General features: G+C 40.3%; 1 protein-coding gene across 1 annotated transcript in view; it reads right to left on the minus strand.

The window, feature by feature from the left end:
- The window catches only part of GLO1 (glyoxalase I), a 37,421-nt gene extending 15,953 nt beyond the window's left edge, over positions 1 to 21,468 (minus strand). Inside the window, exons 1-2 of the mRNA XM_040473396.1 lie at positions 21,298 to 21,468; positions 728 to 810 (exon numbers count right to left, since the gene is read on the minus strand). Of these exons, the coding sequence (XP_040329330.1) occupies positions 728 to 810; positions 21,298 to 21,381 (167 nt within the window). The 5' untranslated portion in view covers positions 21,382 to 21,468. The remainder of the gene's footprint in view (positions 1 to 727; positions 811 to 21,297) is intronic.
- Positions 21,469 to 24,832: the final 3,364 nt, after the last annotated feature.

Genomic DNA, 24,832 nt, shown 5'->3' on the forward strand with positions numbered 1-24,832 from the left:
TGCAGCCACTCAGGAAAACAGTGTGGCGCTTCCTCAAAAAACTAAAAGTAGAACTACCCTATGGCCCAGAAATTGCACTACTAGGTATTTATGCAAGGGATACAGGTGTGCTGTTTCAAAGGGGCACATGCACCCCAATGTTTATAGCAGCAGCACTATCAACAATACCCAAAGTATGGAAAGGGCCCAAATGTCCACTGACGGATGAATGGATAAAGATGTAGTGTGTACACACACACACACACACACACACACACACACACTGGAGTATTACTCGGCAACCAAAAAGAATGAAATCTTGCCATTTGCAACTATGTGGATGGAACTAGAGGGTATTATGCTAAGCGAAATTAGTCAGAGAAAGACACATATCATTACGACTTCACTCATATGAGGAATTTAAGATATAAAACAGATGAACACAAAGGAAGAGAAGCAAAATAATATAAACACAAGGAGGGGGACAAAACATAAGGGACTCTTTAATACAGAGAACAAACTGAGGGATGCTAGATGGGTCAGGGGTAAGGGGAGGGGCTAAATGGGTAAGGGGCATTAAGGAGGACACTTGTTGAGATGAGCACTGGGTGTTATACATAGTGGATGAATCACTGGAATCTACTCTTGAAATCATTATTGCACTATATGCTAACTAATTTGGATATAAATTTTTAAAATTAATTAATTAAATTATTAAACCAATTATGACCACAAATAGTTTACTTACGTCATTCCAAGAATTCTAGTATAAAAATCCAATGACTTTTTAGGATCTTTAACTCGTAGCATGGTCTGCTGCAACAGAAAATCCTAAGGAGAAAAAGTGTATATTAAACACATTTGACTTCTGACACTCGTTACCAACATTAATTGTGCTTTCTGTAGCAAGATACAGTCCACCTCTGCAACGTAATGTTTAAGAAGAAAGCATTCTGGGGGCATCTGGGTGGTTCAGTCACTTAAACATCCAAGTGTCTGATTCTTGACTTCAGTTCAGGTCATGATCTCACAGTTCATGAGTTCAAGCCCTGCATCTGGCTCTGCACTGACAGCATGGATCCTGCTTGGGATTCTCTGTCTCCCTCTCTCTCTGCCCTTCTACCCTTCACACATGCTCATTTATTCTTTCAAAATAAATAAACATGAAAAAATAAATGAAACCAGTCTAAAAACTACTTTATCTTAATAAGTAGATCTTAATGAATGTAATTTAATTCTTCATTCACACTTTATAATCACATATAAGGCAGCTGGCTCTGAAATTACATGCTTCTATAATATTTGGATTGTTTTTCTAGGCAGGTGCTGCACTCCTAAAGGTCTTGGTTTCAGCAAGCAGCTGGAAAAGAGCAAAGCTGCCCCTGACTTCTAGGTGCTGGCCTGGCACTCACAACCAGGCCTTGGGTTTCCCCTGGTGAACAGAATCTCAGAAACTCTTACAAAGTCACTCTGTGACTGCAATGAAGTGAGATCAAAACAAATGCAGCAAAACCAATTCCACTTCATACTCTTATTCAGCACAGATTGAAAGAAGGCACTGTTTCAACTTTGGTGAGGTAGGTAGGATCTATACACAGGTTTTCAAATGATCAAAACTATCTGAAAAAATATTACTACTGTATTCTACTACTACTTAGGTTACCTGCTTTAAAAATGTGCAGAATTTACTTAATTTTAATGATTCAAAAACATTTCTGTGAACAGCAATTACTGTCTTACAATATAATAGAGCAGCTCCGGGTACATTTACTACTACTTGTCCCTGTATTGAGATGGTCCCTGGAACTCCTGTTTTTACTTTACTTTTTTTTTTTAATGTTTATTTATATTTTTGAAAAACAGAGACAAAGCATGAGCGGGGGAGGGGCAGACAACAAGGGAGATGCAGAATCCCAAGCAGGCTCCAGGCTCTGAGCTGTCAGTAGAGCTGGACGCAGGACTTGAACTCACGAACCATGAGATCATAACTTGAGCCGAAGCCTGACGCTTAACCGACTGAGCCACCCAGGCGCCCTTTATTCTTTTAATGAGCTTTCAGTCCCCTCACTCACCATTAAGCTATGAGCTGTCAATTCTATCAGCAAAATTCTCATTTCTTGGATACAAGAGAGCTAATTTCCCTGAACTTCTCACCAGCCTAGCACCTTGACCACCTACCCCTCCTGCCACACACACTGGTTGTTACTTTTCTCTCTTACCATGTCCTCTATGGTCTATTCTTGGGGAGAGATCCGTGAAATAGTTAATTCAGATCACTGTTCTACTCAAAAACCGTGGGAAGTCTCCCCCATTTCATGAAAGCCAAAGCCCCTCCAGTGGCCCTCTGGCTCTGGCAGGCTCTCTCACCTCTGCTCCTGCCCACTCACTCAGCCTGCTTGCTGTGTCTTCAGCAGCTCACTCAGGGCCTCTGCTGGAAGGCTTCCTCCAGAGCCACTTCTAACCTTTTAAACTCTGCTCAAATGTCATCTTCCAAATGAGGCCTCAGCTGACTACATAACTCTCCACTTAGCCCATTTTTTCATTTTCTTTTTCCATAGCACTCGTTGCCTTTCAATATGCTATTTACAGTATTTTATATTTATCCTTTGTTCTTCTTTCCCCCATAAAATATAAACCCCATAAGGGCAGGGATGCTTGTTTTGTATGCTTGATGCAACCTCAGGGCAGAATCTGGCAGAGTAGGTACCCAATAAATATTTGTTGAGAATGAGTAAATGAACTTTCAGTAGATGAGGTTTCTTTCCAATCAAGCTGCATCCAACATAAATTGAAATCTAAAATCCTTTTAAAATCTGTTCTGTAATGGCCCAGTTTACCATTGCACCAATGACATTGGTTATATTCATATTTCATCTTTTCAAACTCTTTCTACCAACATTGGTATCCTTAGACTATGAATGACTTTATTATTACTTCTGTTGCATCCATAAACTGAGAGAGTTCATGCTCTTTGACCAAGATGTTTCCCTTTTAAAAATCTAAGGAAAACATTACAAATTCTGACAAAGATTTATGTACAAGGACATTCATCATAACACTTACATAACAACTACATGCCGGACACTGTTCTAAGAGATTCACAAAACTTATATAATCTTCCCAACAACCCTATGAAATATGTATTATTACCATCCCCATTTTGCTGCTGAGACAGTGTCACAGAAAAAATTCCATCCCAAGCAGTTTGGTTCCAAAGTACTTGCTTTCAACCACCATGGCTAAACTGTCTCTAACAACAAAGAAACCAATAAATGACGATAAAAGTATAATTGAATATTATGAATACATTTAAAATGCTGCTTTAGAGGTATATTAAATGGCATGGGGACATGCACATGACATAAGTTTAAAAGAATACATATATGTATAATTTATTTAATATGCTATTAAGATTAATTACATATTTTTTTCTTAACGTTTATTTTTGAGAGAGAACACGTGCAAGTAGGGAAGGGACAGAGAGAGAGGGGTACAGAGGATCTGAAGCAGGCTTCATGCTCATAGCAGAGAGCTTGAGGTGGGGCTCAAACCCCAGAATGTGACATCATGACCTGAGTGGAAGTCAGATGCTTAACTGGCTGAGCCACCCAGGCGTCCCAAGATTAATTACATCTTAAAAGTAATGTTAAAAACCTTTAGTTTTATTATTAACATGGCTATGTACTAAAACTATCTAAATACGTACATATAAAAGAATATTAAAATGAACTTTTACAAGTCTATACATAGATAACAATACTGTATTGTATGTTTATTTGAGAGTTGTAAGAAAGATCTTTTTTTTTCTTCTTAGAGAGCATGTCTTAAAAGCTGTCCGCACATACATATGAAGAAGGTAACTATCTGAAGTGATCAGCACATTAACTAACCTTATTGTGGTAGTCATTTGTCAATATGTATGTATATCAAATCACTACATTGTACACCCAAAACTTACACATTGTTATATGTGGATTATTTCAATAAAGCTGGAAAAAATAGTTTAAAAAAGAGGAAAATGGAAAGATATAGCATTTTTCTGAGAACTCAATATGATAAACAGATTATTTTCAAAGATGAAGTGTAAACTCTAATGCCATTTTTAACATTAAAATAAGCCTATACATACATGGCTGAAAAATTAAAGGTATATTCAATATCAGTGGATTTATTCATAAAAAAAAAGAGGCTTATAAATCCTTTGCTATAAAAATGTTATTTGGATGATATAAAAAACAAGCAGGGATTGCTTTTTATAAAATGAGAAAGTTATTCTATGTTAACAGTTTTCTATTTATCACCAACATATTCTGTCAACTCTCTATACTACTGGTAAACCCTTGAATGATCTTGAGAAAAAGTTCCTTTCCAAAAAAGATCCTAAAAATGACTATTTATTGCTATGGTTCTAAAATATTGTTTAAAATAAATATATCTTGTGTTTAAAAAGGTAGTTCTTACATTCATGTCTTGTCTCATCAGACAATTTTTTGTCTTTCCTTTATCATGTTCTAAATTTTGAACAATGAAAGATGTCTCTTATGCCTAAACTATCTTTGGGTTTTCTGGGATGGCTACTAGGTAACAAAGGTTTGCTTCTTTGCCTTATAAAAAGAAAAAGGATATAGGAGCACCTGAGTGGCTCAGTCAGTTGAGCATCCAACTCTTGATTTCAGCTCAGGTCATGATTCCAGGGTAGTGGGATCAAGCCCTGTGTCAGGTTCTGTGTTGAGCATGGAGCCTGGTTAAGATCCAGCCCCCCTCCCTTATCTACTTGTGCTCACTCTCTCTAAAATAAAAATTAAAAAATAAGAATATAAATAATCATCAGGCTTTGGATGGGGGGGGCACATTGTCCAAATTTCATTAGCTCAAAACTACTTTGAAAAAACTTTAATGGTGCAGTCAAGGATGTTTCTAGTGCACAATCCTGACAAAATTATAAAGGTGAGACAGGGATGTGAACCAAAGGGTCAAGGTCCCTTAGAGCACCTCTGAATCGATCTTTTAGTGTTAAGATGTGAGACTTAGGTAAATCTTCATTTTTTAACTTATGGGTGTTTAGCTCCAGCACAATTTGTTGAAAGCCTATCCTTTCTCCATTGGACTGCATTCTCATCTTTGCCAAACATCTATAGAGTATGTTAGTGTGGGTCTACTTCTGTGTTCTCTATTCTGTCCCACTATTCTGTATCTTCTCTGCTAATACCACAGAGTAGTGAGTACTGTAGCTATAGAATAAGTCCTAAAATCAGACTTCCACTTCATCCTTTTTAAAATTTGGTTATTCTAGCTTATGTGCCTTCCATATAAATTTTAGAATAATCTTAGCTGTATCTAAAAAAAAAAGGCTTGTGTTAAACATGTATATCAATTTGTGGAGAAGTGACATCTTTACAATGCTGAGTCTTCCAATGATGAACACAGTATGTTTCTCTCCATTTATTTACATCTTTATCAGTACTGTTTAATTTTCAACATATAAAGCCTGTATATGTTTGATTTATACCTAAGAAATTTTGTTGAGCAATTGTATTTTTAATCTTGGTGTTCATGTATTCTCTGCTAGTATACAGAAACAGAATTGATTTTTGTATGTTTATCTTTTATCCTGCAACTTCAATAAACTCATTTATTAGTCCTAGAAGAGTTTTTTGTAGATTCCTTAGGATTTCCTATGCACAATCATGTCATCTGCAAATAGGGACAGTTTTATTTCTTCATTCCAATCTATATGACTGTTACTTCCTTTTCCTCCCTTACTGCACTAGCCAGAACTTGTAGCACTATGTTGAGTAAGAGTGGTGAGAACAGACATCCTTGTCTTATTCCCCCAAATTAGGGAAAAAGCATCACCATTAAGTATAATGTAAGGTTTTTATATATGGTCTTTATCAAGTTGAAAACTTCCACTTCATTCCTACTTTTTTATAGAAAAAAAATTAAACATACATGGTGTTGAATTTTTGTCAAAAGCTTTTTCTGCATCATTTAACATGATCATGTGATTTTTCTTTAGCCTCCTAAGATAGTGGATTACTTTGGTTGATTTTTGAATACTAAACCAGGCTTGCATACCTGGAATAAACCCCACTTGGTCATGGGGGTTTTTTTTATTGCTAGATTATATTTGTTAATATTTTGTCAAGGACTTTTACATCTATATTCTTGAGGGATATTAGTCTGTAAATTTCATTTTTTGTCCTGCCTTCATCTGATTTTGCTATCAGAGTTATATTAGCTTTAAATGTTTATTTTTTTTTTTAATTTTTTTAAGTAGGCTCCATGCCTAACGTGGGACTTGAACTCACAACCTTGAGATCAAGACTCACATGCTCACTGAGCTGGCCAGCTGCCCAGAGTAATACTAGCTTTATAAAATGAATCAGGAAGTACTCCCTCCTCTTCAATTTTTTTAAAGGGATAATGTAGAATTGATGTTAATTTTTCTTTAATATTTGGAAGAATTCTCCAGTGAAATCATCTGGGCCTTGAAATATGTTTTAAAAAGTTATTGATTATTAATTCAATTTCCTTGTGTTATAGAGCTATTCAAATTATTTCATATTGGCCAAGTTATGATAGTTTATATTTTCCAGGAACTGGTCCACTTCATGTAAATTCCCAAATTTACATATACAGAGTTGTTTTTAATACTCCCTTATTATCTTTCTGATGTCTGCAGTCTGTAGTGGTATTTCCTATTTAATTTCTTATATTGGTAATTTGTGTCTTCTATTTTGTCAGTCTTGCTACAAGTTTACCAATTCTATTGTGTTTCTTTTTTTCAAAGAATTAGTTTTAATTGTTTCTCTCTAGTCTATTTCTAATTTCAATGATTTCTGCTTTTTATTATTTCCCTCTTTCTGCTTCCTTTGGGTTATTTTGCTCTTTTTCTAGGTTCTTTAGGAAGTAACTTAAGTTATTGATTTGAGACTTTTCTTCTTTTCTAAGGTATTCATTTAGTAATATAAATTTCCCTCTTAGGACTGTTTTACCTGAGATTCCTTTCTTAATTTCAATCTATTTAAAAAAAATTTTTCCCTTGAGATCTCCTCTTGATGCATGAATTATTTAGAAATGTGTTTAGTTTCCAAGTGTTCAGAGATTTCCTGTTGTGTATCTGCTACTGATTTCTAGTTTGATTCAATTGTGGTTGAAAAATGCACTGTGTTGTTTCAATAGTAAATTTGTTAAAGTTGGATTTGGAGCCCATAACATGGTCTGTCTTGGCATATGTTCTGTGGGCATCTGAAAATAAAAGTGCATTCTGCTGTAATTGGGTGGAGTGTTCTTTAAATGTTGATCAGATCTTCTTTGCTGATGGTGTTACAGAGTTTGTCTATATCCTTGTTAATTTTCTGTCTAGTTCTATCAATTATTGAGAGGAGATTTGAAGTCTCCAACTATAAATGTGGATTTTTCAATTTCTCTCTTCCATCAAAGTTTTTGCTTCAGATATTTTTGCAGTTGTTCTTTAGTGCACACACATTTAGGACTGCTAGATCTTCTTGGTCAATTGACCCATTTTCATTACATAAATGTACTTCTCGACCTATGGTAATTTTCTTTGCTCTGGAGTTTACTTTATTTGGTATGAGAATAGCCATTCCTGCTTTCTTTTGATTAATGGTTCCATAATAATCTTATACTATCCTTTTACTTTTAACTTGCCTCTACTACTATATTTGAAGTGAGTTTCATGCAGACAGCATATATTTGGGGCATGTTTTCATTTTCTTTTATTTCAGTTATACTGAGATATAATTAACATAACATGTTTCTGCCTTTATACAGCACTGTATAAGCTTAAGGCATACACCCTGACTCATGTATGTTGTGAAATGATTACCACAATAAGTTTAATTAATATCCACCACCTCATAGATAGATAAGTTGGGGCATGTTTTTAAATCCACTGTGCTAATCTCTAATTGGTGTATTTATACCTAATGTAATTATTGAAATACTAGGGCTTAAGTTGGCTATTTTATTTATTTTTGGTTTGTTTTCCGTTAATTTTTTCCTTGTCTTCCTGTGGGTTACTAGAACATCTTTTTATAACTCCATTTTCATTTATCTATAGCATTTTTTCATGTACTCTTTGTATAGCTTTTTTAGTGGTTGCTCTAGGTGTTCAATTATATATGTTATCACAGTCACTTGGTGTCATAATTTTATCAGTTTGGGTGAAGGCAGAAACCTCATCCCTCTCTACATCCCTTTATTCTCTCCCATTTGTAAAGGGCTTAAAATATTTCCACTGCTGGTGTGGGGTAGAATTTCAGGTTCCCCATGTTTCTGCATTAATACAGCAAGTGGGGAAAGCTTGTTATTGTCTGGTGAGATGAAAGTCCTGGCGTCCAACTCAGCCTTCTCGGATACCAGCCTGGCAGGGGGAGGGTGGACATTGCAACCTGTTCAGTGGAAGAAAAGACTTCCTACCCAGCCTTTGCGGGCATAGATAAGGATGCAGCCACTGATTTTTCTGTGGTCTAGTTGTAGCAAAGCTGGTATTGTCTAAAAGTTGTCTGCCTTATCAGGAAATACTGCCTATATCCTGGTCCTGTGAATAGAGAGCAGGGGTTTTTGTTTTGTTTTTGTCTGTACCCATTGACACTTCTGTAGCTCCAAGTTTGGGCTAAATAAGGCAAAAAGAAAACTCAGGAATCTCACCACCATGTTGCTCCTAGGGTCTCAAGGCCCCTAGCTAGTCTGTCTTCTTCTCTCCACCTTTCAGTGTCTTCCTATGTTTATTTCATATAAAATGTCAGAGGCTTTAGCTGAACGTAGCAGGAGGAATAGGGAAAAGTATATGCACTCCATGTTCCCAGAAAAAGTCTCCAAACTGATTTTATACAAGTGCCCCCCAACAAGTAGGTATGTCTGGTCACCAAGTGTCTCTTTCTAATGATGAAGACACATTTCTCTAGAAATGTTGCTAAGGAGCTTTGTATGATATTCCATCAAAATCAAGATCTCCATTGCCTCTATCACCTTCAGTTTTCAAAAAGGAGGAGTTTCAAACTTATGTTAGCTAAATTTTCAGAAATTTTAAGATTTTTTTGGCCTAAAGTGTGTGTTTTGGCCTTAATAACAGTTGAGGCCAACTCCCTTGGGTGCCCATCAACTCTCTTTCCCAATGAGTTTTCAAAAGTGTTGAGCTTCCAGGTTGGTGAACACATGGAGATTGGGGGAGACAGGTCCCCTGAAGAGGATGTGAGTTCCATGTACTTCACCTCATGCATCTCTTCCATCTGGCCGTTCCTGAGCTGTATACTTTCAGGATAAGCTGGTGATCCAGTGCAAACTCTTTCCTAGAATTCTGTTTAAATCTATCCAGCGAGGGAGCAGAGAAGATGTTGGCATAGGAGGACGCTGGGCTCACCTCGTCCTGCAGATCACTTAGATTAGACCCACATCTGCCTAAATAACCCAGAAAATCGCCAGAAGACTAGCAGAACGGACCCTCTGGAGCCAAACATAGACGATAGGCCCACGGAAGAGGGTAGGAAGGGTGGAGAGGTGGTGCATGCTACACCGACTGGCAGGAGGGAGCGGGGTGGTGGAGGGACAGCCCACCCGGCAAGGCAGAGCCCCTGAGTCTGGCTTGCAAAAGCAGAGGGGCCGGACGGAGTTTGTTCTGACAGCCAGCGGGACTTAACATCTGGAATGCTGTAAGTCAACAGCTCTGCTCTCAGAGAGCAGGGAGGGCGAGAGGGCAGCGGGAGGGAGAGTTGTTGAGTCCCAGAAGACAGAGCTCATCTGGAGGGTGAGGGGGGGAACAAAGGCGCTGGCAAGCACATCTCCCTCTCCCACCCCCCAGCCAAAATTCCAAAGGGAACCAGTTCCCATCACCAAACTTGCTTGCCCCACACAAATGCCCAACACTGTGCTTCTGTGGATCCATCCCTCCATGGGTCTGCCTCCCTCCCAGTGCTGCAGAGCCCCTCCCACAGGGGACCACCAAAGGCAAAGCGAGCTAAGCCTGCCCCTCCCGCCTCTGTGCACCTTGCAGATCCACCCCGGCTAATATGCCAGATCCCATCGAAGCAGCACCACAAGCCTGGCAGTGTGCAAGTAGCCCAGACAGGGGCCGAATCACTCCACAGTGAGTCCTGCCCCTGGGAGAGGGGAAGATAAGGTACACACCAGTCTGACTGTGGCCCCAGTGGTGGGCTGGGGGCAGACATCGGGTCTGACTGCAGCCCCACCCACCAACACAAGTTTCTCCGGACAGCACAGAGGAAGTACCCTGCAGGTTGGAGCTACTGCAGGGACTACCCAAAATGATGAAACAGAAGAATTCTCCTCAAAAGAAACTCCAGGAAGTAGCGACAGCTAATGAATTGATCAAAACCAACTTAAGCAATATAACAGAACAAGAATTTAGAATAATAGTCATAAAATTAATCACTGGGCTTGAAAAAAGCATACAGAACAGCAGAGAATCTATTGCTACAGAGATCAAGGGACTAAGAAATAGTCATGAGGAGCTAAAAAATGCTATAAATGAGGTGCAAAATAAAATGGAGGCGGCCATAACACGGATTGAAGAGGCAGAGGAGAGAATAGGTGAATTAGAAGATAAAATTATGGAAAAAGAGGAAGCTGAGAAAAAGAGAGATAAAAAAATCCAGGAGTATGAGGGGAAAATTAGAGAACTAAGTGATGCAATCAAACAGAACAATATCCATATCATAGGAATTCCAGAAGACAAAGAGAGAGAAAGGGGCTCAAGGTGTACTTGAACAAATCATAGCTGAGAACTTCCCTGATCTGGGGAAGGAAAAAGGCATTGAAATCCAAGAGGCACAGAGAATCCCTTCAGACGTAACTTGAATCGATCTTCTGCACGACGTATCATAGTAAAACTGGCAAAATACAAGGATAAAGACAAAATTCTGAAAGCAGCTAGGGATAAACAGGCTCTAACTTACAAAGGTAGACCCATAAAAGTAGTGGCAGACCTATCTACTGAAACTTGGCAGGCCAGAAAGGAATGGCAGGAAACCTTCAATGTGATGAACAGAAAAAATATGCAGCTAAGAATCCTTTATCCAGCAAGTCTGTCACTCACAATAGATGGAGATAAAGGTCTTCCCAAACAAACAAAAACTGAAGGAATTCATCACTACTAAACCAGCCCTGCAAGAGATCCTAAGGGGGATTCTGTGAGTGAAATGTTGCAAGGACCACAAAGTACCAGAGACATCACTACAAGCATGAAACCCACAGGCATCACAATAACTCTAAACTCATATATTTCAATAACACTGTAAATGGACTAAATGCTCCAACCAAAAGACAAAGTGTATCAGAATGGATTAAAAAAACAAGACCCGGGGCGCCTGGGTGGCGCAGTCGGTTGAGCGTCCGACTTCAGCCAGGTCACGATCTCGCGGTCCGTGAGTTCGAGCCCTGCGTCAGGCTCTGGGCTGATGGCTCAGAGCCTGGAGCCTGTTTCCGATTCTGTGTCTCCCTCTCTCTCTGCCCCTCCCCCGTTCATGCTCTGTCTCTCTCTGTCCCAAAAATAAATAAACGTTGAAAAAAAAAATTTAAAAACAAGACCCATCTATTTGCTGTCTACAAGAGACTCATTTTAGACATGAGGACACCTTCAGATTGAAAGTGAGGGGATGGAGAACTATCATGCTACTGGAAGTCCAAAGAAAGCTTGAGTAGCCCTACTTATACCAGACAAACTAGACTTTAAATTAAAGGCTGTAATAAGAGATGAAGAAGGGCATTATATAATAACTATAGGGTCTATACATCAGGAAGAGCTAACAATTAAAAATGTCTATACGCTGAATGCAGGAGCCCCCAAATATATGAAACAATTAATCACAAACATAAGCAATCTTATTGCTAAGAATGTGGTAATTGCAGGGGACTTTAATAGGCCACTTACAACAATGGATAGATCATCTAGACACAGGATCAATAAAGAAACAAGGGGGGCGCCTGGGTGGCGCAGTCGGTTAAGCGTCAGACTTCAGCCAGGTCATGATCTCGCGGTCCGTGAGTTCGAGCCCCGCGTCAGGCTCTGGGCTGATGGCTCAGAGCCTGGAGCCTGTTTCCGATTTTGTGTCTCCCTCTCTCTCTGCCCCTCCCCCGTTCATGCTCTGTCTCTCTCTGTCCCAAAAATAAATAAACGTTGAAAAAAAAAATTTAATAAAGAAACAAGGGCCCTGAATGATACATTGGATCAGATGGACTTGACAGATATTTTTAGAACTCTGCATTCCAAAGCAACAGAATATACTTTCTTCTTGATTGCACATGGAACATTCTCCAAGACAGATCACATACTGTGTCACAAAACAGCCCTTAATAACTATAAAAGAACTGAGATCATACCATGCACACTTTCAGACCACAATGCTATGAAACTTGAAATCAACCACAGGAAAAAGTCTGGAAAATCTCCAAAAACATGGAGATTAAAGAACACCCTACTAAAGAATGAATAGGTCAATCAGGCAATTAGAGAAGAAATTAAAAAATATATGGAAACAAATGAAAGTGAAAATACAACAATCCAAACGCTTTGGGATGCAGTGAAAGCAGTCCTGAGAGGAAAATACACTGTAATCCAGGCCTATCTCAAGAAACAAGAAAAATCCGAAATACAAAATCTGACAGCACACCTAAAGGAAATAGAAGCAGAACAGCAAAGACACCCCACACCCAGCAGAAGAAGAGAAATAATAAAGATCAGAGCAGAAATAAACAATATAGAATCTAAAAAAAACATTAGTGCAGATCAATGAAACCAAGAGTTGGTTTTTTGAAAAAATAAACAAAATTGATAAACCTCTAGCCAGGCTTCTCAAAAAGAAAAGGGAGATGACCCAAATAGATAAAATCATGAATGAAAATGGAATTATTACAACCAATCCGTCAGGAAATATAAGCAATTATCAGGGAATACTATGAAAAATTATGCGCCAACAAACTGGACAACATGGAAGAAATGGAAAAATTCCTAAGCACCACACACTTCCAAAACTCAAACAGGAAGAAATAGAAAATTTGAACAGACCCATAACCAGCGAAGAAACTGAATCAGTTATCAAAAATCTCCCAACAAATAAGAGTCCAGGACCAGATGGCTTCCCTGGGGAATTCTACCAGACATTTAAAGCAGAGATAATACCTATCTTTCTGAAGTTGTTCCAAAAAATAGAAAGGGAAGGAAAACTTCCAGACTCATTCTATGAAGCCAGCATTACTTTGATTCCTAAACCAGACAGAGAACCAGCAAAAAAAGAGAACTACAGGCCAATATCCCTGATGAATATGGATGCAAAAATTCTCAATAAGATACTAGCAAATCAAATTCAACAGCATATAAAAAGAATTATTCACCATGATCAAGTGGAATTCATTTCTAGGCTAGAGGGCTGGTTCAACATTTGCAAATCAAACAATGTGATACATCATATTAATAAAAGAAAAGAAAAGAACCATATGATTCTGTCAATCGATGCAGAAAAAGCGTTTGACAAAATTCAGCATTCTTTCTTAATAAAAACCCTTGAGAAAGTCGAGATAGAAGGAACATACTTAAACATCATAAAAGCCACATGTGAAAAGCCCACAGCTAATATCATCCTCAATGAGGAAAAACTGAGAACTTTCCCCCTGAGATCAGGAACACGACAGGGATGTCCACTCTCACTGCTGTTGTTTAACATAGTGTTGGACGTTCTAGCATCATCAATCAGACAACACAAGGAAATCAAAGGCATCAAAATTGCAAAGATGAAGTCAAGCTTTCACTTTTTGCAGATGACATGGTATTATACATGGAAACCCCGATAAACGCCACCACAAGTCTGCTAAAACTGATACATGAAGTTACAGGATACAAAATTAATGTACAGAAATCAGTTGCATTCATATACACTAATAATGAAGCAACAGAAAGACAAATAAAGAAACTGATCCCATTCACAATTGCACCAAGAATCATAAAATACCTAGGAATAAACCTAACCAAAGATGTAAAAGATCTATATGCTGAAAACTATAGAAAGCTTATGAAGGAAATTGAAGAAGATATAAAGAAATGGAAAAACATTCCATGCTCATGGATTGGAAGAATAGTTAAAATGTCAATACTACCAAAGCTATCTACACATTCAATGCAATCCCAATCAAAATTGTACCAGTATTCTTCTCAAAGCTAGAACAAGCAATCCTAAAATTTGTATGGAGCCACAAAAGACCCCAAATAGCCAAAGTAATATTGAAGAAGAAGACCAAAGCGGGAGGTATCACAATCCCAGACTTTAGCCTCTACTACACAGCTGTGATCATCAAGATAGCATGGTATTGGCACAAAAAAGAGACACACGTACCAATGGGATAAAAAGAAACCCCAGAATTGGACCCACAAAAGTATGGCCAACTAATCTTTGACAAAGGAGGAAAGAATATCCAATGGAAAAAAGTCTCTTTAACAAATGGTGCTGGGAGAACTGGACAGCAACATGCAGAAGAATGAAACTAGACCACTTTCATATACCATTTACAAAAATAAACTCAATATGGATAAAGGACCTGCATGTGAGACAGGAAACCATCAAAACCCTAGAGAAGAAAGCAGGAAAAAACCTCTCTGACTTCAGCCGCAGCAATTTCTTACTTGACACATCTCCAAAAGCAAGGGAATTAAAAGCAAAAATGAACTATTGGGACCTCATCAAGATAAAAAGCTTCTGCACTGCAAAGCAAACAATCAACAAAACTAAAAGGCAACCAACGGAATGGGAAAAGATATTTGCAAATGACATATCGGACAAAGGGCTAGTATCCAAAATCTATAAAGAACTCACCCAACTCCACACCCGAAAAACAAATAATCCAGTGAAGAAATGGGCAGAAAACATGAATAGACACTTCTCTAAAGAAGACATCCAGATGGCCAAGAGGCACATGAAAAGATGCTCAACGTCACTCCTCACCAGGGAAATACAAATCAAAACCACACTGAGATATCATGAACAAATCAGGAGACTAGAGACGCTGGAGAGGATGTGGAGAAACGGGAACCCTCTTGCACTGTTGGTGGGAATGCAAACTGGTGCAGCCACTCTGGAAAACAGTGTGGAGGTTCCTCAAAAAATGAAAAATAGAACTACCCTATGACCCAGCAAGAGCACTGCTAGAAATTCACCCAAGGGATACAGGAGTGCTGATGCATAGGGGCACTTGTACCCCAATGTTTACAGCAGCACTTTCAACAATAGCCAAATTATGGAAAAGCCTAAATGTCCATCAACTGATGAGTGGATAAAGAAATTATGGTTTATATACACAACGGAATACTACTTGGCAATGAGAAAGAATGCAATATGGCCTTTTGTAGCAACGTGGATGGAACTGGAGAGTGTTATGCTAAGTGAAATAAGTCATACAGAGAAAGATACCATATGTTTTCATTCTTATATGGATCCTGAGAAACTTAACAGAAGTCCATGGGGGAGGGGAAGGGAAAAAAAAAAAAGTTAGAGAGGGAGGGAGGCAAACCATAAGAGACCCTTAAAAACTGAGAATAAACTGAGGGTTGATGGGGGGTGGGAGGGAGGGGAAAATGGGCAATGGGCATTGAGGAGGGCATCTGTTGGGATGAGCACGGGGTGTTGTATGGAAACCAATTTGACAATAAATTTCATATTAAAGAAATAATAAATCTATCCAGTGATGTCCTAAAAAACAAACAAACAAACAAAGTGCTGCATCACCCCCAGCAAGGAGTCTTCTTAAGGCTCAAATAAACAGACTCCACAGGGTTTGGACAGACTCCACAGCCCTCAGGACAACCACAGGCTGAAAGGGTTTGTCAGAAAAACACAGCTTGCCAACAGAGCAGTGTTAGGTGTTCCTCTTCAGCAGGTGTACCTCAAGATGTCCAACAGCTCAGGCACAGGGAGAAGATCTGCACTGGTAGGGGCCAGAATCACCCTGGTGTAGAAGCCCTATGTGTACCACAAGCACCAGTGTCTCCAGTAGCAATCCCATGGGCACAGCTTCCAGAATTTCCCCAAGGGACAGTTACAAGAGACCAAAGCCATGACTTCCTATTAGATATTGATAATTCTCCCTCTCCAAATGCAATTTACCAATCAGCTTATCTCTTATCATAAGCAATATCGCTAAGTAACAAACATATTTTTAATGGTTTCTTGGGAGACAGCTAGAGTTAACCAAATTCACATTCTCATCAAAGGGTTAATTAAGGGCTGATATGCTTCTAGGTATCATATCTCCTATAAAACAAAAATGGATCAAGTTTTGGTCTTTCCTGACTTCTTAAAACTACAGTTGCCTTGAGTGAAAGACCCTTTTGGAAATACAAGCATATCTGAGGGGAACAAAATTGTCTTCTATTAACAGTTGGAGAACATGGTTGATGCACAGGATGGTTTGATATGGTTTTTTTCTTCACTATCTTCCTCCTTCTAGAGTTATTTGCCTGACTCAACCTATGTCAGAATGTGATAAATTGTTCCTGAAAATAATTCAGCAACTCCCTTTACATTTATTCTGTCTTATCTAAATTGGTTTCATGTGGTTCTTTCCTTCCCACTCTATAAGTCAACAGCCAAAGACATACTTCAAGTGTACTCACCCTACAGATAAGAGAGACAGAAATAGATAGGAGACACAAAGGAATTTTTTTTTTAATTTAAAATTTACCTGTGAAATTTGTAAACACCCCTGCCAGACTACTCTTACAACAGATAAAAGAAACAGGAAAATCCCAGAAGCCCTCAGGACCACCAGGACTTTAAAATCTCATGCAAAGGGACAGAAAAAACACACAAGTGTCAGAGAAATAATTCTTCACAAGCAATATGGCTCAAATGCTGGCTCCACCCCCATTACTTTGAGTAAATCGTTACTTTTCTTGAACCTCAGTTTTCACATCTTTAGAATGGGGATAATTATAGTTCTCTGCTTGTAGGGCTGAGTTGGAAAGTATATGGGATAATACACATTAGTGTTTAGCATAGGGCCTCTAGAATCCCTTGTCAGCCCAAGCCAGAGACCTGAAGTCTTCCTAGATTTCTCCCTCTCCACTTCTCTGTAATCCATTCCAAGTGTCCTATCAACCTGACTGATTAAATCCCTCTGAAATCGTTCTCCTTGTCTTTATTTTTTTTTTTTAATGTTTATTCATCTTTTGAGACACAGAGAGACAGAGCATGAACAGGAGACGGTCAGAGAGAGAGGGAGACACAGAATCTGAAACAGGCTCCAGGCTCTGAGCTGTCAGCACAGAGCCCGACGCGGGGCTCGAGCTCACGGACCGTGAGATCATGACCTGGGCCGAAGTCGGACACTCAACCGACTGAGGCACCCAGGTGCCCCTCTCCTTGTCTTTATAAATGAGCACCACCTTCCTCATGTCCTCACTACTTCCTCCCTGAATGTCTGTCATAGCCTCCCTGGTCTCTGCTTCTTGCAGTATTCCCCAGATGCAATCCACTGACTTTCCCATAAAGCACCAGAGTGATCTTTCTATAGTGAAAACCCAATTGTGTCACTTCTGGGTTTAAAAATAATTCCTTCAGTGGTGCTTCACAGCTTTTAGGAGAAAGTCCCCAAAGCAAGCACATATTGGTTATTGCATACTTCTCTAACTTCATCATTTGTCAGCATTCCCCTAAACTGGTCATTTCAAACATTTCTGGTAAACCCTTATCAGTTAAAAAAGAGAGCATCAGCCCCAATAAATATGTATTTATTTTAATTATATACATTTACAAATATACTAATAAAACATACATATTATAGGGGCGCCTGGATGGCTCAGTATGCTAGGCATCCAACTTTGGCTCAGGTCATGATCTTGCAGTTCATGGGTTTGAGCCCCGCATAGCGCTCTGTGCCTGGAGTCTGCTTTAAATTCTGTGTCTCCCTCTCTCTCTGCCCCTCCCCAGCTCATGCTCTGTCTCTGTCTCCCAAAAATGAACAGATGTTAAAAAAAAAAATACACACACACACACACACACACACACATATATTATAAAATATATTTACCAAATAGAAATCCTTACATGGTGAGAAATCTTTACAGGGGCAGTGAGTGCTCATATTTTCTTTGGACATCCTGATGATTGTCCTGTGTACCTTCCCCTCAACTCCCATTGCCTATAACTTAGTCTCATATTACCTGTAGATTCCTGCATCAGTTCTCAGAAGTTATTGTGCTTTTTATATTTATATGATTCTCTCTGCCTATAATGTATGATTCTCTCTGCCTAGAACAGTCTTTCATCCATCTGGCCACTGTCCTTCCTTCCTCCTCTCCATTCTCTCTTCCACCTACCCCTGCACCCAATTCTATCAGCTTAAGTGTCGCCAAGACTCAGAGTTTTCCCTGACCCGATCACCCCCCACTCAGATGGGACAGGACTCCAAATTATTATATTAAAGGACACTGAGAGAGTAAAAAGAATTAGTTTCAGGAGATTATCACTTAGGGGAAAAAAAAGTATTTGGCCTTATGAAGACAGTTGGCCAATAAGACTACCCAGGATGTGGGACAGCTATATGTTCCTTGACCTGCCTTTATGACAAAGGTGCAAATGATCAACAGGGAAGTTGACTTTCTACCACCACTATCCTATACTTTCCAAACCAGGCCCTCATCATTTATTTCACCTCCCGGAAGAACCTTTTAGGTGTCCTCATCCCCTTCAGGCCTGGATCCCTCCAATCTATTCTACAAAAATGCGTTGAAACCCTGAATGGTTCCCTACTACCTATAAAAAATCCAACTTCCTTAGATGTGACATTCAAAAGCTCTCTCAATGATCTGGCTCCAACCTACCATTCTAGCCTTCTCCACCACTGCTCCACTGCTTAGATAACCTGAACTTCAACCAAAAACATGTAACTCACCGCTCCAGAACATGATTTCACTGCATCATTTTACCATCTCACCACATTTTTGCTCATATATTTCCTTCACCTAGAATGCCTCCTCCCATATAACTCTGTCTCCCAGGTGATTCTGGACCCCCATCCACCTTTCAAGACATAGATTCACCCCCACCTTCCACTTGATGCACTCTCTGATCCCCACAGTTGAAACACAACCTTGAATTATATCACTTTTCATAGAGAACATTAATACATTTTATCTTCCTAGCAGCTCTCTTTATGTTGCTTTTACAAACTCAGCTCAAGTGCCCTGCTAAGATCACTGCAGCCAATGACAGAACTGGGGGTTCAAATGTAGGTCTTTGGACTTCAAATACCCCATATATATACCATACTACAGATGCTACCTTCAAAAATTTCTACCTCTTGTGCGCGAAGGGTGGTTTATAATTTCAATAGCACATTTATCTCAGCTCCATCTTATATTGGAGTTGGTGTCTGTCTGATTGAGACCTCATCTGGTTCAGCCCAGTATCCATCCCCCATACATACTATGTTTTTATATATAGCAGTGTGTGTGTGTGTGTGTGTGTTTATATATATAAATAAAATCAGCAATCAGACTGAATCTAATTTAGGTCTTTTACTTTCCTTCATGTCAACTTCCAAAATTACTGCTGAAGTCAGTACTCCAGAAGCAGAACAGGGTGGAGGTTGGGAGCATGAGCTCCTCTCTGGGCAAGTTACTCAAGTTACTCAATACCTCTATCCCGGAGTCTTCTTATTTATAAAATGGAAATAATAATTATGCCTTCTTCGTAGAGTTGTTATGAGGATTAAATTAAGTAATGTACTTCAAACAACAACCCAGGGCCTGGCACACTCAAGCTGTTATTACCTATCCATTTTATGTCCCCTACATGGTACCTCAAGGGCCAAAAATTACTGATTTCAAGAAGTAATTACTCCAAACAACCAAGAGAATTTTCAATTATATGTAGTGTAAATTAAGAATGCAATGGGCACCTGGGTGGCTCAGTCGGTTAGGCATTGGACTCTTGATTTGGGTTCAGGTCATGATCTCACAGTTCGTGAGTTTGGCCCCACTTCGGGCTCTCTCTTCCCTCTTGGAATTCTCTCTCTCTCTCTCTCTCCCTGTCTCTCTCTCAAAAATAAACTGTAAATAAAAACGCAAGAAAATGTATTTAATACATTTTATAAAAGTCTCTGAAATATTTTTTTAAATAGCCCAGCACATAAAATCTCCAGTTATCTAGGAAATTAATTTATACTGAATGACTCAGTTTATATTTTGTGAAATAACTAGGTATTACTATTAGAGGATATACAAGTGAAATGAGTGTGAAAGGAAATTTCTTTCTTTTCCTCCCTCCCTCTCTCTTCTGTCCCAATATTTTTCAGTGACTACCATTTTGCCTAAGCTAAGGACCAGGTGCCAAAGGCTTTAGCAATGAGAGGTGTCTGACTCTTCACCCTGAAGGTAAAGAGCAAGCAGGGAGCAAACTCAGTTCCTCTTTGAGGTCTGCATAAAGCACATATTCAATCTTCAAGGAATTTAGAAATTCCCCAATCTAATTTAAAAAAATACAAAGTCGTTTACTGACACTGACAAGTACACCGGCATAACCCCCACTCCCCGCCGCAAGCGGCAGCTGTGTCAAATCCTGGCAGCGTGGAGGCACCACACCTGAGTGAGTTACACTGACTGGGTACAGACATGTTAAGCAAGCTGGAGGGAGGCAACAAGTCATTCCTCTTACTGGGTCTCGACTGCGATGAGAGGATCGGTGAAAGAATTTCTAAGATTCCCTTTGGATCTAAGCTCCACGATTCTGTCACCTTTCTTGGGGGCCACCATGCACAGGGAGGGCAGAAGTGTGACCGTGAGCAACCATAAAAACCAAGCAAAAGCGAAATTCTGGGCGCGGTTAAACTCGGAGATCAGATTAGTTTGGAGGAGTTAAGCCAGCAGCCAGAGCAGGCTGGGAGGGGCCGGTGTGGATAAGGACCTTCGAACCTGGACTGGGAGTTCTGAAGCTCCTCTTATCCGCCATAGCTACTGGCCCGGGGAACACGCACACGCACGAATAAGGGATCTGACCCTGGCTTGGCCGTGGCTTCCAGTTACCGTCCCCAAATAAACAAGTTAATACAAGAAGGGTCGCAGTCTCTGAGGAAATGGATCCTCTCACGCATCCCCTATTGGACACCACTAGCCATTTACCCAGCTCACTCTGGGCCCCCCCTAGGCAGCCAGAGCTGCGGTGGCGACGGTCAGATGGGGTTCGAATCCAGCCGGAGCCCGGCCTGGCTGTGCCGGGGACGTGCGCCCTCCCGGGGCCCGAGCTACGGCCTGCGGGGCCGCGACTCGGGAGAAGTAGGTTCTGCGCCCACCTTGGTGCTGGGGTCCGGGTCGGAGCAGCAACCGAGGGCAGCCTCGTCGGTGAGGCCGCTGGACACGGGCTGCGGTTCTGCCATGGCCGCACTGCTGTATTACTGACGACCGTCTGAGAACGCAGCAGCCAGCCACAATCCTCCCGGCCTCTCCTAGGGACGGCGCCACGGGGAGGGCGGCCGCTGATTTCCAGCCAATCGCTGCGCGTACAGCAAGTTGACTCTCTGCAGATTGGGTCCCAGTAAGTCAGCGCCTCCAGCCACACGACTCTGTGCCTCAAGACTACAACTCCCAAGGTGCCTTGCACTTGAAGAGGGTGGCTGGCTGAGGAAACACAAAATCCCTGCGGGCCGGAAAGAGTGGTTTTCTGGGTATTGCTTCTTGACCTGATTTTTTTTTTTTTTTTTTTTTTTTTTTTTTTTTTCTGCTTAACTGTTAAAGTTCAGGAAGCACCCAGACCTCAGGGCTGCAACTTGGTAGAAAATTGAAACCTGATGAAAAGAGAATTGGGAGCTATCCTTTTTAAATTATAAGGATCCAAAAGTATTTTCTCAGTTTAAGCAGTACAGAATAATTGAAACAACCCTGACTTAGTAAAAAAAAAAAATCTAGATTCAAGTTTTGGTTCCACTATTTATTCGCTATAGAAGCTTGAATAATTACTGGCCCCTCTCTGAGCTTCCTTGCAGGATTTTGGTGAGGTTCAAATGAGATTTAAGTCACAGTTTTACTACTTATGATTTAAATGTCCACAACTTGCAGTGTGTGTTTACATTAATTTTGCTAAGGCACATATTTTAATTGTGTTCACTGGAAGACTTACTTATCACTGTTCTTTGATAACTGGCACATAGTATATGCTTAGTACATATTTCCTGTGGTTAAAAGACTAAATGATCATAATTGGTGTAAACATAATTTAGAAAAGGGCCTGGTGGAGGGAGCCTGGGTGGCTCAGTAGGTTAAGCGTCCAACTTCAGCTCAGGTCATGATCTCATGGTCCATGAGTTCAAGACCTGGGTCGGTCTCTGTACTGACAGCTCAGAGACTGGACCCTGCTTTGGTTCTGTGTCTCCCTCTCTCTCTGCTCCTCACTCACACTCTGCCTCTCTCTCAAAAAAAAATAAACATAAAAAAAAAAAGAAAAGGGCCTTATGTTAGTAAATTAATGAGGAATGAGATTTGACAAAGGGTTTTTAAATGAATAGGAGGGTCTATTGTAAATTAGCAAGAAGATAGATACATGTTAGGGATTTTGGTGGCAAGAGGTTGGGGAAAATGGGAATTTATTGGCTCACCTAATCAGACTGAAGCAGGGCAGGGATGCATCTGGCACCAAACATGTAGCACCAGGCACCTGGCCACCACCAAGTTGTCTCCATCTCTCATCTCAGTTTCTTTCCTCATCTCCACTTCATTTTGTCAGACATACTTACTTTTCCAGTCCAGCAGCTTAGAGCTCTCAGCCTCTCAGCCTCTTACCTGAGTGGGAGCAACCACTTCCCTAAATTCCAACTTGATAAAATAGGAGGAGCTATGACTGGCCTAGACTAGGACCTATGCTAACTCTTGGGGTCAGGGCACTGTGATTGGCAACCAGGATTAGAACCACATGTTTGAAGTGGGAGAAGCAGCAGCTCCCCCAAAGAAGAGGGAGGCTGTTCTTATAAAATAAGAGGACTCAGTATACTGGAACCACAGAACTTCAGCATGGAAATAGACCTTAAACCTGCTAATCCAGGAACTGAGGCAACATAAACCCTCCATACACGGTGCATCACTGAACTATTCCATAGAAGCCCAGACAAAAGAAATTTGTCTGAGATGTTTTATTGAAAAGACATTCCAAACTGTTCTTTTCCTCTAACCCTCTGGTGAACTTTCAGGATATAAGAGAAATAAACCATATAAATGGATAGGAAGCCTCAATATCATAAAATATTGATTCATTTTAATGAAATTAACCTATTAATGTAATTTTTTTAGGTTTATTTATTTTGAGAGAGAGAGAGCACAAGCAGGGGAGGGGCAGAGAGAGAGAGAGAGAGAGAGAGAGAGAGAGAGAATCCCAAGCAGGCTCTACACTGCCAGCGCAGAGCCTGATGTGGGGCTCAAACCCACGGACTGTGAGATCATGACCTAAACCAAAACCAAGAGTTTGACGGAGCCACGCAGGCACCTCTGTAATGCAATTTTTTTTTCAACGTTTTTATTTATTTTTGGGACAGAGAGAGACAGAGCATGAACGGGGGAGGGGCAGAGAGAGAGGGAGACACAGAATCGGAAACAGGCTCCAGGCTCTGAGCCATCAGCCCAGAGCCCGACGCGGAGCTCGAACTCACGGGCCGCGAGATCGTGACCTGGCTGAAGTCGGACGCTTAACTGACTGCACCACCCAGGCGCCCCATGTAATGCAATTTTAATAAAAATGTTGATGGATTCTTTATTGAACTCGAATAAGCTGGTTCCAGATTCTATTTTTAGATCTCCAAATAGGCAAGACATATTTGAAAAATAAACAAGTAGGGGGACCTAAACTTCTAGATAATAAGATTTACTATAAAGCTGCAGTTATACAGTGTGGTAATGGCGCTGGTAGGCAGAAATCAATAAATGGAAATTGTGATATGCAGCTCTAAGATGTCGCCAATAATCCCCACCTCCAGCTATTCGCACTTTTGTGTTATGCCCCCCCCCCCCCGGGGGGGGATTTAGTGACTTACTTCCAAAGCATAGACTATGGCTGAAGTGATGGCTTGTCACTTCTGATATTAAATTATACAGTGATTCTTGTCTTGGGAGACCTTTCTCACTTTCTTTTTCTCCAATCTCTCACTGAGGGTAAGCAAGCTGCCACATTGTGAGCAACACTATGGATAGGCTCATGTGGCAAGGAACTGTTTGATGTCTCTTATCAACAGCCAGTCAAGACCTGAGGCCGGCCAACAGCCACATGTGTAAGCTCAGACGTGAGTCCTCTCCCAATACAGCTTTGAAATAACTGCTGCCCTGGTTGACCCCATAATTTTTACTCTATAAGAAACCTGGAGCCAGACGTATCCATCTAGACCATTCCCAGATTCCTAACCCACAGAAACTATCAGATAACAAAATTTTGTTGTTTTTAGCTGCAAAGTTTTGGGATAATTTGTTGCGCAGCAATACACAACTAATATATGCATACACATACAAAAACTTGATATAGATTAGAGCTAGTACTGCTGATCAGTAGGGAAAAAATACATTTTTCAATGAATGGTTTAGGACAGCATAGTTTATCTATATGAGAAAAGAAAAGATTTCTCTATTTCATACCATAAAGAAAAACAAAAGTCCAAGTGTATTAAAAATATAAATGTGAGGGGCACCTGGGTGGCTCAGTCATTTGGGCATCCGACTTCAGCTCAGGTCATGATCTCATGGTTCCTGGGTTCCAACCCCACGTCAGTCTCTGTGCTGACAGCTCAGAGCCTGGAGCCTGCTTCGGATTCTGTGTCTCCCTCTCTCTCTCTACCCCTTCCCTGCTCCCACTCT

The sequence above is a fragment of the Herpailurus yagouaroundi genome, unplaced genomic scaffold, assembly GCF_014898765.1.
Source record: "Herpailurus yagouaroundi ecotype Mexico unplaced genomic scaffold, PumYag 139, whole genome shotgun sequence".
Classification (NCBI taxonomy): domain Eukaryota; kingdom Metazoa; phylum Chordata; class Mammalia; order Carnivora; family Felidae; genus Herpailurus; species Herpailurus yagouaroundi.